The sequence below is a fragment of the Pleurodeles waltl genome, chromosome 4_2 (assembly GCF_031143425.1).
Source record: "Pleurodeles waltl isolate 20211129_DDA chromosome 4_2, aPleWal1.hap1.20221129, whole genome shotgun sequence".
In the NCBI taxonomy this organism is placed as follows: domain Eukaryota; kingdom Metazoa; phylum Chordata; class Amphibia; order Caudata; family Salamandridae; genus Pleurodeles; species Pleurodeles waltl.
Window position 1 is genome coordinate 168,567,794 of NC_090443.1, and position 17,597 is coordinate 168,585,390.

Here is a 17,597-nt window from a genome sequence, read left to right on the forward strand (position 1 = left end):
TTCTGTTGATAAAAATATTGTACCACTTGTGTGGCTGGGCTTGATGCCAGTGACGGGAACGGATCAAACCAAGGACAGTAGGAGACTTTGCATGAGGACTTCTATTGATCTCAGTTGGATCCGTGCTTGTTGCTGGCACTAGTCCCAACCACACAAGTGGAAGAGAATTTTCATCGGCAGAAGTAGGGCAATGCTGGGTGGTAGGAATTTTGTGGATTCTTGCGGATTTCCATTACAATAATGTGAGGAAAATGTGTGTTTGCAGTCAACGTTTGAGGTTTGCAGAGCATTGTGGGTAAGAAAATGGTGTGGGATGCATGTGAAGCACACCACCCTGAACTCCCCCAGATGTCTAGTTTTCAGAACGGTCTGGGCCTGGTAGGTTTTTCCAAATGGTAGCCTACTCAAGCCCAAAAAGTGCAGCTGTTCACCATTGCAAGTGGGATGATACTGAGAGTTAACCAAACTCTCCTGGCCCATTTGTAAAAACAACATCTAAAACACTCAAATGCCCTCTTGCTTGCCATTGGGGTGATTTGGTTTAGTCTGTAGGTGAGCAGAAAGACTGTTTAGATTTTAGGGCTGAGGGCGGGGCCTCATGTTATGCTGAGAAAGACCCACACCATAATATTGCCAAAAAGATATACTGCTGACATACAGTGTGTTTTTTGTGCCCCTCGTAGGGCAGTTTGGGGGTAAAAATCTGCCCTCAGGGGAAGCAGGAAGTCTGTTGCTTCATTTTTATTGGGAGGGGGAGAATAGCTATGCCGGGCATCCACCTCCCCTATAATAAAAAGGTATTTGCTAGTGTTTAGTGGGCTTTCTGCCCCCCCCCCCCAGGGGGGCAGATGCGATTAATTGCCCACAGCTGTCCTCTGGGTGAGACAGAGAGACTGTTTCCCCATTTTTCAGAGGGTGGGGCATGGCCATGCCCATGCTGAGCAGATCCCACACCTACAATAAAAAAAGTAATCCCTGGCATCCAGTAGGCTTGCTGCCCCCTAGGAAGCAGATGGGTGCAATTAACCCATTCTGACCCCCAGCGGGGTCAGAAAGACTGTTTCCCCTTTTGTGAGGGGCGGGGGAATAGCTATTTCCATGCTGGGCCTCCCTCACCCCTACAATTTGTTTTCAAGCAGTAATCCCTGGTATCTAGTGGTCTTTCTGCCCCCTCAGAAGGGTAGATGGGGGTAATTTGCCTCATCTGGCCCTTGGGGGGCAGAAAGACTGCGTCCCCATTTTATGGGTGGTGGGGTCATGGCCCCACCCCTAAAATTGAAAGAACAGTAACCCCTGGTATCTTGTGGGCTTTCTGTCCCCCGCTCCCCTGTTGGGGGGGACAGATTGGGGTAGCTGCTCCTTCTAACCCTAGGAGGGCAGAAAGACTGTGCAGCCATTTATATGGGGTAGGTGTATGGTCATTCCCATGCTGAGCAGCCCCACATCCCTACTATTAGAAAAAGTAATCACTGGTATAGAGTGGGCTTTCTGCCCCTCCCTCCCTGGGGCAGATGGGGTAAATATCCCCATCTGCCACCACCCGGGGACACAAAAACTGTTTTGAAGTATTGAGTGGTGGGGAAATCATGATCCCACCCTTAAAAACAGTATCCCTGGCATTTAGTAGGCTTTCTGCCCTTCTTGGTGGGGCGATGGGGTAATTGCCCCTAGTTGTACCCAGGGGTGCAGAAAGACTGTTTCTGTTTTAGGAGGTGGAGTCATGGCCATGCCTCTGCTGGGCAGCCCCACGCCTACAAATCGAAACAAAATAGTAATTCCTGGTGTCTAGTGGGCTTTATGCCCCGAGGTGCACACGGGAAACAGAAAGACTGTATAGTTACAATCTTTTGAGGGGGAGCACAAGCCCTTGCCCAAGGGGTAGCTCCGTCCTCCCGAGTGACCCCCTCCCTGGTGTCTAGTGGGTGAATTCCGGCTTGAGGATCACCCCCTTGGGTGATCCTCAAGGTGGAATACACTAAGGAGATGCTCCCCATTCCAATGATACCTCTCCCATCTGCATTCGTGCTTGAGGGGCTGATATAGCCTCATAAGCACTGAAGCAGTGAAAGTGAAATTAGCTGGCTCGTTTCACTTTCACTGTAATGACGTCAGCATGCCAGGCACACTAATTGTCATTACAGTTATAAAAAAATGCGTCAGGTGGCAGAGGAAGCTCTATCCACACTCCTGGGACTAAAAAATAAAAAATAAAATCCCTCTGCTGTGAACAGCAGAGGGATTTCCTGGGTGTATGCAGAGTACCGAACGGTTCCATTCTTAGCACACGCCCACTGTAGCTGAGGAAGGAACCGTTCCATCCTCAGCACCACACCTCTTAAAGACAATAACAGATCAATAAAGTTATATAAATACTCAAATAATTACTCGACTGCCTAAGGAAATAAAATCCTAGTAATCACTGGTAAAAAAACACCAGTGTGTGCAACTTTTAAGCTAAAAATGTAAGTTTTTTTTTTTTTTTTAAAGATACCCAAGGCTAATTCCTAACATTGCAATACAGTGAGGTCTTTGGGTAAACGTACCTTTAAATCTTGGGCCCAAATTTAGGAAGAGCATAGCTCCAACTATTGCCACATTAACTGTTCTGCTAATGTGGCGATAGTGTGTCAAAAACGCTGCACCATATTTACAAAGTGGTGCAAGGCACGCATTGCGACACTTTGTAAACCCTTGCGCCACATTATGCCTGTGCCAGGGACAAGGAATGCAAAGGGGGCATTCCATCAGTAGGGGGCCGCAAAAACAGCACAGTAGAATCTTTAAGATTCCATTGCACCATTTTTAGCTGCATTTTTAACACCTGCACAAAGCACGTGTTAAAAGAAGACAAACCATTATTTTTAATTGGCCTCTATGTACTTTGCAGGATTAGCTCCAAACTTTTTAGCATTTATCCTGCAAAGTACAACTATAGCATCACAAATTATGACATTATTGTCCCTAACTTGCGCCCTGGTGCACTGAATTGTAAATATGGCGCACACATAATGGTGTTAGAGTAGCGCAAAATTGGCCGCAAGAAAAGTGGCATTTCATGACAATGAAGTGCCACTTTTCTTAAATCAGGGCCTTGGTTTCTTCAGGCCTAATAGGCTCCATCCTGATGTGCCATACTGAAAACAAGCAGCTTGCAATTGAATAAACAAAACATTCTCTAGTAACAGTCTCAAATACTCTCAAAGCATTACGATGAATACTAAGGCCAAGGAGATGGCAGAGGGGGATAATCCAGTAAGAACACTGCTTTTTAAAGGTACTACCAAAATAATATCTGTCCGTCATCTTCAACTGCCTGACAACCCATTGGACACAAATTAGAAAGATCAGTTGTTGTGTTTCAAGAGCAGTGAAGAAGGTCAATAGTAAAATTCCAAGTCTGAATTTTATGTAAAGTGCTCGTGTAAATCGATTACTAACATAATTCGTAAAAGGCCCAAAGTAATTGAAAAGACAAATAAAGGTCCGTGAGGCTACCTGAGGATACATCAGAAATGTTGGCTCCTATGATGAAGTTCCAATAAAACGTTTTTAAATTTTTGACGTGTGCCTCGAGGTATCCCAGTAGAATTAAACCAAATCAGGCTTAGCTTGGATAACAAAGTTTTTATATAGAAGATCCAGGGGAGTGTGCTAGTTGATAGCTCTGTCAATAATTCTCTGAGGCAATCCAGATTGAGGGCCGGATCCTTAGTGGTTTAGAGCCTAATCCAGCATAGATTGGGTGTTGTGGCAGCAATATCTGAAATGGATCTAAGGTTCAGATCAAATCTTAATGAAAGTGTTGGGGTGCTTGTGAGAAATCTCAAAAGTGACTTTATAAAAACGTTTTCAGATTTTTCAAGTGTAGGAAGATTGCAGTAATCCTCCCACAAATCCTCCCTATAAAATGATGCCCCTCATTCTTAGTTCATATATTTTTCTATAGCAGGTAAAATGCCAAAAGAGGATGATCTGTTTGCAAATCTTATGATAGTCCCTGCTCTATGTCTTAGTGTCAGTACACTTATCTCTGTCTGGGATAACCATTTGTGGGAATCATTGAGCTTCACACCCAGCTAATGTAATCAAAAGACACTATCTCATGTCTTGCCCTTTAAAGCGACCTTCCTGTTGATCTTTTTATGGGTACTGCAGATCATATACTTTGTTTCTTATTATTAATTTCTAAACTCTGGTTTTTACAAAATAAACTACATTTCTCTAAGATTGTAGAAATACCCCGTGCAGTTTTAGAAAGAAGCAAAGTGTAATCTGCAAAAATGAGACTCAGTGGGGTAGATTTAAGAAAAGTGACGCTGCTCTCTCTTCAAGCACCACTTTTCTTGCACCTCATAGCGCGCCCCTACTGCCACCATGTGTGCGCCATATTTAAAATCACACACCATGGCGCAGGGTAGGGGGCAGTAGTGTCATAATGTTTGACGCTAACGATGTACTGTTCAGGGTCAGTGCCAAAATTTTGGTGCTAACCCTGAACAGTACATAGGGCCTATTATGAATAATGGTGTGCTTCCTTTAACGCCTGCTCTGAGAAGTCATTAAAAATGCTGCAAAAAATGCTGCAAAGAAATCTTTTAGATGGTGTAGGCATAATGTGGTGCAAGGGGTTGCAAATCTGGTGCAGCGATTTTGGCCTCATTGGGCCACATTAGCGTAAAAAAAAATGACACTAATGTGGTGCAAGGAGGCGCTAGGCCCTCTTAAATCTGGGCCTGTATTTTTTGTCCAGACATTTTGGGGGAGTTATTTTCACAGTCTAAGAGGTAACAAACGCATCTATTTTTATATAGCAAGAAAATAGTAGGGGCCAGAACACACCCTTTCCAGATGCCTCTTTTAATGGGGATATCCTCCCTCAGTTCCTCACCTGGACCCCAAGTAACTCTTGCACAATTTTCAGTATACAGGCCTGAATTAGAGACAGTAAACCTACTGGCACCCAAGCTTCCAAAAAAACCTCCCAAAGTTTCTCTCTTGGAACAAGGTCAAATACAGCACGTAGGTCCTACAATACTATACCACAAATAGTGGCCCACGGTCAATATATACCGTTTTCCATTTGATTTACACAAATCGTAAAACCTGGTCAATTGTACTTATGTTGGGTCTGAACCCCGTCTGAAAATGTGATAAAACTTGTTTCGAGGATATTCAGTCCCTCAACCTTGTTATAATTTGCATACTATAAACCTTTTGAACAATATCATTTAAACTTATGGGACAATAATTTCCCGGAATTAACTTGTCCCCTTTTTAAAAATTGGAATAATTGCCACACCTTCCCAGGACCTTGTAATTGGGATTCCAGCAGCTATAGCATTAGATATACAATTCCCATATCTGAAGTTCAACATGGAACAGGTCAGCTGAAATTGTATCTAACCCTGGGACTTTCCACATCTTCTGAGCCTGATTTGCAGCTATAGTTTCTTCTAGTGTAAATGATACTGATTCTACTCCAGACAGTTCAACAGCAACTGGAAAACACCTCTCATGAAGCTTCATAACCTGGGAAGGAGTAAGGGCTTGATCTGCCAAGACGGACAATTCTACAGAGACAATTCTATAGATCTCTTTTATATCCCCATTGGATTTAGATATAACTTCTCAATATGATAGGATTACAGGTTACAGAAGGTCTGGTCGTGCTAAATCCCTTTTCCGATCAAGGGTAATGGGGAAATGATCACTTTCACAGTAGTCTATAACCACCATATCTACTATTTCATGCCAGATCCGTAAATCCATTAGTATGTAATCAATATTACTTTTAGAAGTTCCCCTTTCAAAAGCTGGTTTGGCTGTATTATCTGAAATGGATTGACCAATGTATGCTCTTAAACCATGTGAAACCACTAAGTCTACGATCTGAAGAGCAGCTAAGCTCATTCTAGGAGCTTTTCATAGATCCAGAATATGTGGAGATTCCTGAATATGCATCTTCATCCCTAGTCAATTCCAGTAGGGACATATAAGGCTAAATACTGGTGTTGAAATCCCCTCCAATACTCACATGAAGGCTCAAACTAAAATCTACTAGGACATTCAAAACTGTCATAGTGAGGGATGTTTTATTAAAAGGAGAAGATTTATTATAGATGGAAATCAACAGATTTTGAATCCCATAGGACCCAGGAGATCTGTAGAATCAATATTAATTTTCTTAATTGAACAATAGAGGGACTCTGCGGTCCATATGATAAGCCTCCAGATGGTCTACCTGCTTCTGTGGGTATAGTTTCTATATTATGTGTTATGAAACCCTGTCTATAAATCTTTGTGAGAGCCCAGGTCTCTTGATAAATACAGATATTAAATCTATAAATAGACCTCATTATGTTTTGCATTTAAGGGGATGTTTGATGGTATTATACATCTAGACATAACTGAGTTGGTGTTACTTGCCACTAGGGAATTGCTAAGAGCCCTCTGCCTACCTGAGCATGAAACAAATACCCTTGTCCTGGAGCTGTGCTGACAAACATCCTTACCTAGGCAAGTAGGTTGAGGAAACATGAGAAATGGGGAGGCAGGCGTAAGATGCAGTCAATCAATCTCTGCCAAACCACTCTCCTGAAGAATAATTAAGTTGTCACCATCTTTCTGGCCTGCTATATTTCCCAATCATGCCCATCCTTACTCTCAACCAGGCGAGAATCCAACATTTTTTAACTTGAAACAATTTTCAGACCCATAGGGAGAGATGTTCTCGTGGTCTAATGAAATCAGGCGTTCGACCAAATCAGCAGTAACTAATTTCAGTTCAACGCGCCTCTTATTCATTGCTATTTAGGAATAGCCATTTCCTCTGCATCCTTCAAGTGATTTCCAACCAATTTTGTACCTCCCAGTATTTTCTCTAATTTGACAAAAATTGGTGACTTTGTGATATATAAGTGGAATGAAATGGTTAGTTATAAAGTCCACTGTTAGACCTGACAGCCTTAGGGTGGTCACCCCTAACTCTTTGCCTGCCTCCATCCATTTTTGGACACTGCTTTTGCTGGTTTTAGGACTTTGCACACTTTACCACTGCTAATCTGTGCTAAAGAGCACATGCTCTCTCCCTTTAAACATGATGACATTGGATCACACCCAACTGGATTATTTAATTTACTTATTGGTCCCTAGAAAAGTGCACTATATGTGCCCAGGGCCTGTAGATTAAATGCTACTAGTAGGCCTGCAGCACAGATTGTGCAACCCACATAAGTAGCCCCTTAACCATGTCTCAGACTTGCCATTGCAAGGCCTGTGCGTGCAGTTTCATTGCCAATTCGACTTGGCATTTAAAAGTACTTGCCAAGCCTAAAACTCCCCTTTTTTATATATAAGTCACCCCTAAGGTAGGCCCAAGGTAACCCATACGGCACAGTGCTGTGTAGACAAAAGGCAGGACATGTACGTGAGTAGTTTACATGTCCTTGTATGGGAAAAACTCAAAAATTCGTTTTGCACTGCTGTGAGGCCTGCTCCTTTCATAAGCTAACATTAAGGCTACCCTCATATACTGTTTGAGTGGTAGCTTCTGATCTGAAAGGAGTAACAAGGTAATATTTAATATGGCCAGAATGGTAATACAAAATCCTGCTGACTGGTGAAATTGGATTTAATATTACTATTTTAGAAATGCCGCTTTTAGAAAATGAGCATTTCTCTGCACTTAAATCCTTCTGTGCCTTACAATTCATGTATGGCTAGGTTTAGTTGACTGCTTCCTTGTGCATTCACTCAGACAAACCCCAAACAGAGGATGCTCAGTCACACTTGCGTACATCTGCTGTAAGGAAATGCCTACTTGGCATGGTTCCCCCTAACTTTTTGCCTTTGCTGATGCTAAGTTTTGATTGAAAATGTGCTGGGACCCGGCTAACCAGGCCCCAGCAACAGTGTCCTTTCCCTAAACTGTACCATTGCTTCCACAATTGAACAGCCCTGGCACTCAGATAAGTCCCTTGTAACTGGTACCCCTGGTACCAAGGGCCCTGATGCCAGGGAAGGTCTGTAAGGGCTACAGCATGTCTTTTGCCACCCTGGGGACCCCTCATTCAGCACATGCACACTGCCTCACAGCTTGCGTGTGCTGGTGGAGAAAAAGACTAAGTCGACATGGCACTCCCCTCAGAGTACCATGCCAACCTCACTCTGCCCGTGGCATAGGTAAGGCACCCCTTTAGCAGCCCTTACAGCCCTAAGGCAGGGTGCACTATACCACAGGTGAGGGCATAGGTGCATGAGCACTATGCCCCTACAGTGTCTAAGCAAAACCTTAGACATTGTGAGTGCAGGGTAGCCATAAGAGTATATGGTCTGGGAGTTTGTCAAACACGAACTCCACAGTTCCATAATGGCTACACTGAAGACTGAGAAGTTTGGTATCAAACTTCTCAGCACAATAAATGCACACTGATGCCAGTGTGCAATTTATTGTCACATACACCCAGAGGGCATCTTAGAGTTGTCCCCTGAATACCAATCTGACTTCTAGTGTAGGCTGACCAGTTTGTGCCAGCCTGCCACACACCAGACATGTTGCTGGCCACATGGGGAGAGTGCCTTTGTCACTCTGTGGCCAGGAACAAAGCTTGTACTGGGTGGAGGTGCTTCACACCTCCCCCTGCAGGAACTGTAACACCTGGCGGTGAGCCTCAAAGGCTCACCCCTTTTGTTACAGCACCCCAGGGCATCCCAGCTAGTGGAGATGCCTGCCCCTCCGGCCACTGCCCCCACTTTTGATGGCAAGGCTGGAGGAGATAATGAGAAAAACAAGGAGGAGTCACCCACCAGTCAGGACAGCCCCTAAGGTGTCCTGAGCTGAGGTGACCCCTGCCTTTAGAAATCCTCCATCTTAGTTTTGGAGGATTCCCCCAATAGGATTAGGGTTGTGCCCTCCTCCCCACAGGGAGGAGGCACAAAGAGGGTGTAGCCACCCTCAAGAACAGTAGCCATTGGCTACTGCCCTCCCAGACCTAAACACAGCCCTAAATTCAGTATTTAAGGGCACCCCAAATCAGATTCCTGCAACCTGAAGAAACAAGAAGGACTGCTGACCTACAAGCCTGCAGAGAAGAAGGAAGATGACAACTGCTTTGGCCCCAGGCCTACTGGCCTGTATCCAACTTCGAAAACTTGCAACCAGCGATGCATCCGACAGGGACCAGCGACTGCCCTGGACTAAAGGACCAAGAAACTCCTGTGAGCAGCGGCCCTGCTCAAAACCAGCTACTTCTTTGCAACAAAGAAGCAACTTTCAAAACTTCACGTTTCCCGCCGGAAGCGTGAGACTTCACACTCTTCACCTGGCGCCCCCGGCTCGAGATCCAGAGAACAAACACCACAGGGAGGACTCCCCGGCGACTGCGAGCCCGTGAGGAGCCAGAGACGACCCCCCTGATCCCCCACAGCGACGCCTGCAGAGAGAATCCAGAGGCTCCCCCTGACCGCGACTGCCTGTAACAAGGGACCCGACGCCTGGAACCAGCACTGCACCCGCAGCCCCCAGGACCTGAAGGAACCTCACCTCAATGGAGAGGTGCCCCCCAGGTGACCCTCAGCCTAGCCCAGGTGGTGGCTGTCGCGAGAAGCCCCCCATGTGCCTGCCTGCACCGCTAGAGTGACCCCCGGGTCCCTCCATTGAAACCAATACAAAACCAGATGCCTGCTCTGCACACTGCACCCGGCCTCCCCTGTGCCGCTGAGGGTGTGTTTTGTATGCCTACTTGGGTCCCCCACAGTGCTCTACAAAACCCCCCTGGTCTGCCCCCCGAGGACACAGGTACTTACCTGCTGGCAGAATAGAACTGGAGCACCCCTGTTCACCAGAGGCGCCTATGTGTTTTGGGCACCTCTTTGACCTCTTCACCTGACCGGGCCTGAGCTGCTCGTGTGGTAACCTTGGGGTTGCCTTGAACCCCCAATGGTGGGCTGCCTATGCCCCAGAACTGAGACTTGTGAGTGTTTTACTTACCTCACAAACTAACCTTTACTTACCTACCCCAGGAACTGTCGATTTTTGCAGTGTCCACTTTGAAAATAGCTTATTGCCATTTTTACAAAGACTGCATATGATATTGCTTTATTCAAAGTTCCAAAGTTACCTAAGTGAAGCACCTTGCATTTTATGTGTTTAATTCAAATCTTGAACCTGTGGTTCTTAAAATAGACTGAGAAAATATGTTTTTCTATATAAAAACCTATTGGCCTGGAGTAAGTCTTTGAGTGTGTGTTCCTCATTTATTGCCTGTGTGTGTACAACAAATGCTTAACACTACCCTCTGATAAGCCTACTGCTCGACCAAACTACACCAAAATAGAGCATTAGAATTATCTAATTGTGCCACTATCTTACCTCTAAGGGGAACCCTTGGACTCTGTGCTCACTATCGCTTACTTTGAGATAGTATATAGAGAGCCAACTTCCTACATCTGCATATAGAATGGGTCTTCTTGGGCTGGGAGGGCGGAGGGCCTGACACTTACATGTCAAAGGACAGTAGCCTGCTCTCACACAAAGGGCTGTCACACCCCCTACTGGGTCCCTGGCAGACAGGATGGAACTGAAAGGGGACCTTGTGCACTTCTAAGCCACTCTTTGAAGTCTCCCCACTTCAAAGGCACATTTGGCTATTTAAGCAGGGCCTCTGCCCCTACCAACTCAGACTATTCCTGGAGAAGAACCTGAACCAAAACCTGCAACCAGCCAAGACAAAATGCCTGGCTGCCCAAAGGACTCACCTGACTGCTTTTCTGAGAGGGACTGCTGCCTTGCTGTTGCCCTGCTGCATTGCTGCTTTCTGGCTGTGCTGAGGAAGTGCTCTCCAAGGGCTTGGATAGAGCGTGCCTCCTGTTCCCTGAAGTCTCAGGACCAAAAAGACTTCATTCTTGCAAGAAGAATTCCCTGTGCAGTGAAAATCGACACATAGCCTGCAGAGAACGACGCACAGCCTTCATCGCGATGAGAAAATCACTGCACGCTGAACCGGAACGGTGCAACCCGACTTCGCAAGGAGAAGATCGACACAAAGCTGAGTCAGATCAACACAGCCCGACTTTTAGAGAGGAATCGACGCAGCACCTGCCGTGCGGTGGACATTTCCATGTAACGTCCACCGGATCGACGCAGCCCCTGTGACTTCATCCTGCAAGTGCCGGATTTCAACGCATCATCCCTGGGGCGTACGAAAACCCCGCAACCCGAAGAGTATCCAAGACCGAGCGCCGGAAATCAGCGCAAAGCCTTCCCTGCATGAAAAATAAAACAACGAATTGCCATGTGCAGCCCGAGAAATCGACACACACCTTCCTGTTTTTCCACGCATCTCCTCCTCTACAGTTCCTTGTGGAGATTTTGAATGCAAACCAGGTACTTTGTACTTTCAAGAGACATTTGTTGCTTTTAAGAGACTAAAGACACTTTACATCATTTTTACAGTGATATTTCCAAATATACTTTTTGCATCTTAACCGTTTTGACGAGCATCTTACCAGATAAATATTATATATTTTTCTAAACACTGTGTGGTGTATTTTTGTGGTGTTCTACTGTGTTACTGCATGATTTATTGCACAAATACTTTACACATTGCCTTCTAAGTTAAGCCTGACTGCTCAATGCCAAGCTACTAGAGGGTGGGCACAGGATAATTTGGATTGTGTGTGATTTACCCTGACTAGAGTGACAGTTCTTGCTTGCTAGACATATGGAGCCTGAACTTGCACATCTGAAAAAGGAGAATCCAGACTTCAAAAAAATATAAAAGCTTTTGAAGCTGTCCCAGAAAAAAAGAGGAGAGCGAGTAGGTCTAACGCATTTGGACAGGGAGTTCCACAACAATAGCCCAGAGACCTAAAAAGACCTTCCGCAAGCTCTAGCTCATTTGAACCAATGTGTGGTGAAAAGAAGGAGGATATCTGAGCATAATTCCCAACGGATTGTTAGGATTCAAACATGAAGCCAAATGGGATTTCTCATGTTCATGTTATGCATATATCACAGGGCCTTAAAGCAATCTTTTGTTTTACTGGAGGAGAGTGTAGTTCACATATAGCACATAGTGCCAGGGTCACAAGTAGTGTTTTTTTATTTATATACGAGACATGGCAAAAAAGGTCATGACTGATGGGACGCTGTGACTGATGATGTCAAATTCAGAAAGAAAGTGGCCTAGTTTAACTTACTGAGTACACGTGGTGATAAAAAGCATGATCTAAATTACGTGTCCTAACATCAGCTGCTGACAGGCATTTCATCTGTACTTGGCGAAATGCTGAATTTGTTGCCTCTATCCATCAATATGCTAATGACACACAGCTTTATACAGCAGTGTCATACCAGGTTGATTTTATCTAAACCCAGAATTTAACTAGATAATTTGTGATGTTTTTCTCTGGCAGCAGCACAGATGGGATAATATTAGATAATTAGGGGAGCATAAGTTGAGAGGGGCTTGGCACCACACACATGTTAGGAACTAGACATGCATTTTTTTGATTGGGCAGACGTTGTGTGCTTCCACAAACATAGTGCTTGCTCTCCAAACAGTTGGGATCATTCTGTTTATTCATACAGCTACATAGCTAGAACCTCGGGGCACACATATGACAATTGAATGCTATTAAATTGCCTTAGATAACTAGATAATGTATGATATTTTTCTCTGGAAGAAGCCCAGATGGGAGGAGGGCAGTCATTAAACTACATGGATTTTTAGGTCGGGCTTGTCAGTGCAACTTTCACCTGACCTTTTAACCAACACCAATATTACTCTATAGTTATTTGCATCCACACAAGTAAATATCTATTAACATGCATTTACGTACAATGATTAAATTACCATACAGTATTCTTCTAAAGCCAGATCTGTTAGCATTGCCAATGCCTGTTTGGATAACTCTACCAGATAATCATGCAAGCTCACATTGCTAAGAAAGCCCAAACTGTTCATTTCCCGTTAACCTTTGGGCATGTGAAATTTTTACTTACTGCAGATGTTTTTAGGACTGCAGGGCAATTTTTCTTTTCAGTGGAGGCAGTGCGCTGATGAGAGGTCTTTCTAACCACGAGCTTCTACCGTTCAGAAGCATTCAGCATTTTAATAGCCAGTCCCATCAGGTTTCCAAGTGTATTTGAACATATTACGCCTCCACTCAAATCCTTACCTTGGCTGCCCTTAGATGGATACAGCTAATTCAGTTAGCGTAGTTCACCTACAAGGCGTTGATGCTTCAGCGACCCCCTTATCTGGCAGCAATAATCCAAGATTGCCAGATGGCTATTGGCTGCCCTTAGAAAGTTTCTTCTCCAGCGGAATATCCCACCTGTTAAAAAGTTGCAGATCGTTAATCAGGTGTTTTTTTTCTTCTACTCCATGGCTCTCAGATTTCCCTTTCTCACTCTCTCAGACTTGTTCCAATACACCTTGTGTTTACAAAAGAGTGAAAACGTTTTAACATTAACAGCGTAATTTTCTCATTTCTACTGATATATTTGTATGAGTATATTGTAATGAATTACAGTTTTTCTTCAAATTGTAAAGCAATTACTGTTTTTTTAATCTCATTTAAATGTACTATTTGTTGAATGCACCTTATGATTTTGGCCAGGTTAGCGCTTTGTAAAAAATGAAATAAAAAAAACAAACGCTGCCGAGAGGTCAGTAGGAACAAAGAACACCCAGAGCTTATGTTAAACAAATTCTTCTCTCATAAATAGCAGCGCAGTTTCTGGCACGAGTCGTGAGAGAAGTCTAGACTCAATGTCGCTGAGTACATGAGGTGCAACGAGTGAAGGGCTTTTTCCACAATCCCCACCATGCAAATGAGGCATAGGTTCAATCTGTACCTGACAATACGTTGGGTGGGGGCTATTTTCAATTAATAGTCATTTACAGAGGGGCTATTGGACATAATAACGACACTGAAGTAGAGGAATGTGTGATGGAGGCCCACTCGAAGAATGGGCCATGCTATATACAGTGAGAGGATAGAATTGAAAACATCAATTTCCAGTCGTGAGAGTATCTCAAACCAGCAGCACTTACATAATACAAACAGTGGTTATATTGAGAAGTTGAGCTTTTGCAGAACTCATAAATTCCTTGAATTCAGATCCCTGAGCCTTAAGCAAACTTGTCTTCTGAATAGTACATTGAATAGTATCACATGTATATTACCTGCATATGTCAAACACAAATTGGCAAAACCAGTGGGTCTGGCATTGGCTGCCAGCCTTTTCGCTTTGTCATTGCTTGTTTTTTGTGTGAAGGTTGTGCAAAACTTTATTGTTGAAGAAGCTGACGGACCATCATCAATCTAATAAAAAATGGTTTAAAGCAAAAATATTTGTTGTACTCAAAACGCATACAATGCCATAGTAAACCCTGACAGCTACCTTGTGTGTGGAGGTACTCTTTGTGCAAGGGCAGAATGTCGTCAGTCACTGTAAAGTTCGCTAATTGCTGAAGTGCGCTCCTCTTTTGCCCCATGCTGTATGCACCAGTGGGTGGACAAAATTGTGTAGGCCAGAGTTCCAGGACAATGAACGAAGAGGGCTGCTGAAAGCCCTAGTTAGTGAGTATATTACACATATCAAAAGCTCTTGGCTAACCTCAGCTGTAACTGGTTAGCACATGCTTTTTTCTGTGAGAAGCATACATTATTCTGTGGTTTGCTGATTTTTTATTACAAACTACAAAACCTTTCTCCCCGATTGTACAACACCACAGACAAGAACTCTTGTAAAGGAAGGTGCGACGAAGCCTACAACAAAAAGGACCCATGCCACTGCAACAGAAAATGCAGCAAATTCAACAACTGCTGTGATGATTATAGCAACTTATGCAAGAGAACAGACTCGACCAGTACTCATGGCCATGGCGCAGGTAAAAATAAGTGATACGATGGGCATGGGGCACTTGGGGCATGTGGTAAAGTGGCCGGTGGACTTTGATCGGTATGAAATTCTAAGTGCTGCCATTGCTGTGAGAACCAGTCCAAATTTAAGTTGGTTTACCATCTGTTCTGTTTCTGAAACTTCAATGACTTTGCTGAATGAAAACCGATCTATACAAATACTGTTTTGGTAATTAATTGCGCATGAAGGGAGGGTTTCGGACCAGTGTACCATTTACATACCAATAATGCAGACCTTAATAGGTGCTCAGGTAGCATCACAAAATAATGCTGTAAATGAAGTACCTTACTTGTTACAGTCTTGTATAAATGAAGGAGAGGGCAAATGTGTGGTGAAGAAAGTCCTTGCTGTTTGATTTTTTATGGCCTTTGCTTTGGTTTTTCACAGGTGTATGTGAAAATATTTGAGTCCACTGGAGGTGCTCCAGCTTTTGAACGAGGTTGCACCAGGGGCGGTTCTCCGCTAAGGCGGAGGAGTGTCGTCCGCTGCTTCGAGCAGAAAAAAATTATAATAATGGATAGTTATTATCATTTTATTTTAGCTGAGGTTGCAGGTTAGGGCGCAGTGGGGCTGAGCTGGAGGAGGCGGGAGGGAGGAGTGGTTTGTGCACCTTAAGTGTGCATTTTGTGTGGCCGGCCACGTTGGGCCGGCCAAACATGCATGCGCACTTTGTATTTCTCCACCCGGCTGTATTTCACAGCTGTGAGAAAAAGTGCACAGAGTGCCACTCCCTCTGTGAGCACCAAAACAGGGTGCTCACACCAATCACAACGCTGCGGTCATACTGGTGACAGCAGCATCATGATTGGCTGAGGGGAGTCTGAAAGCCTGAGTGCTTCCGGACGAGGAAGAGGATGGAAGGGAAAAACGCATCCCCGACCTCAACAGGTAAGAGTTTTCTTTTAAAAAAATGCTTAATTTGTTTTTCCATCCCCACCCTGCCACCCCCGTTCAGTGGCAGCCGTCACAGGGTTGTACTACAGAGTAGGTGTCTATGCTGTGCTGGCAGCAGTGCTTTAAATGGGCCGGTATTGTCCGGTACTGAGTACCGGCACTTTTTTATTTTGAGAGGGAGAGTACCGGCACATCTCAAGAAAAACGTAATACTTTTAATTGGAGAGTACCGGCATTTCTGGGAAACAAGCAGGTACTCTGGCACAGAGTACCTGCACTTTAACTTTTCCATTTCAAGCACTGGCTGGCAGTATACCTAAATGGATCACCACGCACACTTTAGGGGGGCTACTATACTTACTTCCAGAGAGTAAATTATTGGTTGTTAGGGACACCTGCTTCCAGTGAAGACGTTTCTTGGTTAAAAGGTACTACCTGAAGCAGGTAGCATACTGTTTGCCCCAGACTAGCTCTCCATAATTATGGTCGCCGACATGGAAGTAAGTGGGGTCCTGGGTCCCTATTATTTCAACTCTGTGTAGATTCTGTGTCGAGACATAGCCCATTTCATGTGCATTGCATGGTTGGGAGTCTGTGTACAGAGTCAAAGGAGTGTAATGTAGAGAGGGCCGGCTTTAAAGGGGTGGGACAGGTGCAGCCACACCAGGCACTGTCTTTGGTGCGGGAGCTGTGTTTATAAATATCTTATGGATTTAAAATCAAGTGAACTTCCTTGTGCATCCAGCAGTTTTCCGGCAACAATAAAAATGTCAAGCTAACTCTGGTCATTAATGTTACTGCTGGTGAGAGATCAGAATTGTGGTTAGTGGCGTTTTTTTCTCATCTTAAAGTAGCACAGGGGGATAGTTTGCCTCCTGCAAAGAACATGAACACTGCAGGATACACAAAACTTGACGAGTGAAGTATGAGTATGGCTTTAGAAAAAATGGAATGTATGTCAGAGAGGGGGCTATGGAAAGGTGAGGGGCCTGTTGGAGAGTGGTAGTGAGTGAATTCATAGAGAAGGAGGTCGGGGGGGTGCCAAAAAAGACTGTTGCACCAGGCTCCACCAGCTCTAAAGCCAGCCCTAAATGTAGAGCAAGGTCAATCCTTCATACAATTATGATTTTATCTTGGTCTTCCTGAATGAGATAAACTGGTTATGGTCATAATAAACTGACCAGTTGCCAACAGTCCCTCCTCTGCCCGTCTAGATATCCTGGATAGTATGTATGTTTATATGTATGCATTGTGCAAACGTATCAACAAGGCAACACAGCACTGATGGAAAGAAGCTAGAAAGCCTTGTATGTTTACTATGTTCAAGGAGAATGGTTCAGTTATTAAAGACAATCTGGGATTTTAACTGCCTTGGCTTCCAATTAGTGCTCCTGTTAGACTTTTCATCCTTGGCGTGGTCTCCCTTAACTTTTTGCCTCTGTTCCCCAGGTTGTTGATGTGTGCTTGACTCTGATTTTGCTGTTTTTGTCACTCTGGGCACTTTACCACTGCGAACCAGTGCTAAGGTGCAAGAGCTCCTTTACAAAATGTGTATGTAATTGGTTTACCCATGATTGGCATATTTGATTTATTAGTTAGTCCCTAGTACAGTGCACTAAAGGTTCCCATGGCCTGCAAATCAAATGCTACTAGTGGGCCTGCAGCACTGGATGTAAAACCCACATAAGTAGTTCTGTAATCATGTCTCAGACCTGCCACTGCAGTGTCTGTGTGTGCAGTTTTAACTGTAAATTCGACTTGGCAAGTGTAC

At 44.3% G+C, this 17,597-nt stretch overlaps 1 protein-coding gene across 3 annotated transcripts in view; it reads left to right on the forward strand.

Moving 5' to 3' along the window:
* Positions 1–17,597, forward strand: part of ENDOU (endonuclease, poly(U) specific) — a 468,374-nt gene that overhangs the window by 152,186 nt on the left and 298,591 nt on the right. For 2 of the 3 annotated variants that reach the window (XM_069231037.1, XM_069231035.1), the window contains exon 4: positions 14,745–14,900. The exons of the other annotated variant lie outside the window; for it this stretch is intronic. In XM_069231037.1, coding sequence (XP_069087138.1) covers positions 14,745–14,900 — 156 coding nt within the window. The remainder of the gene's footprint in view (positions 1–14,744; positions 14,901–17,597) is intronic. 3 annotated transcript variants of the gene reach the window in all.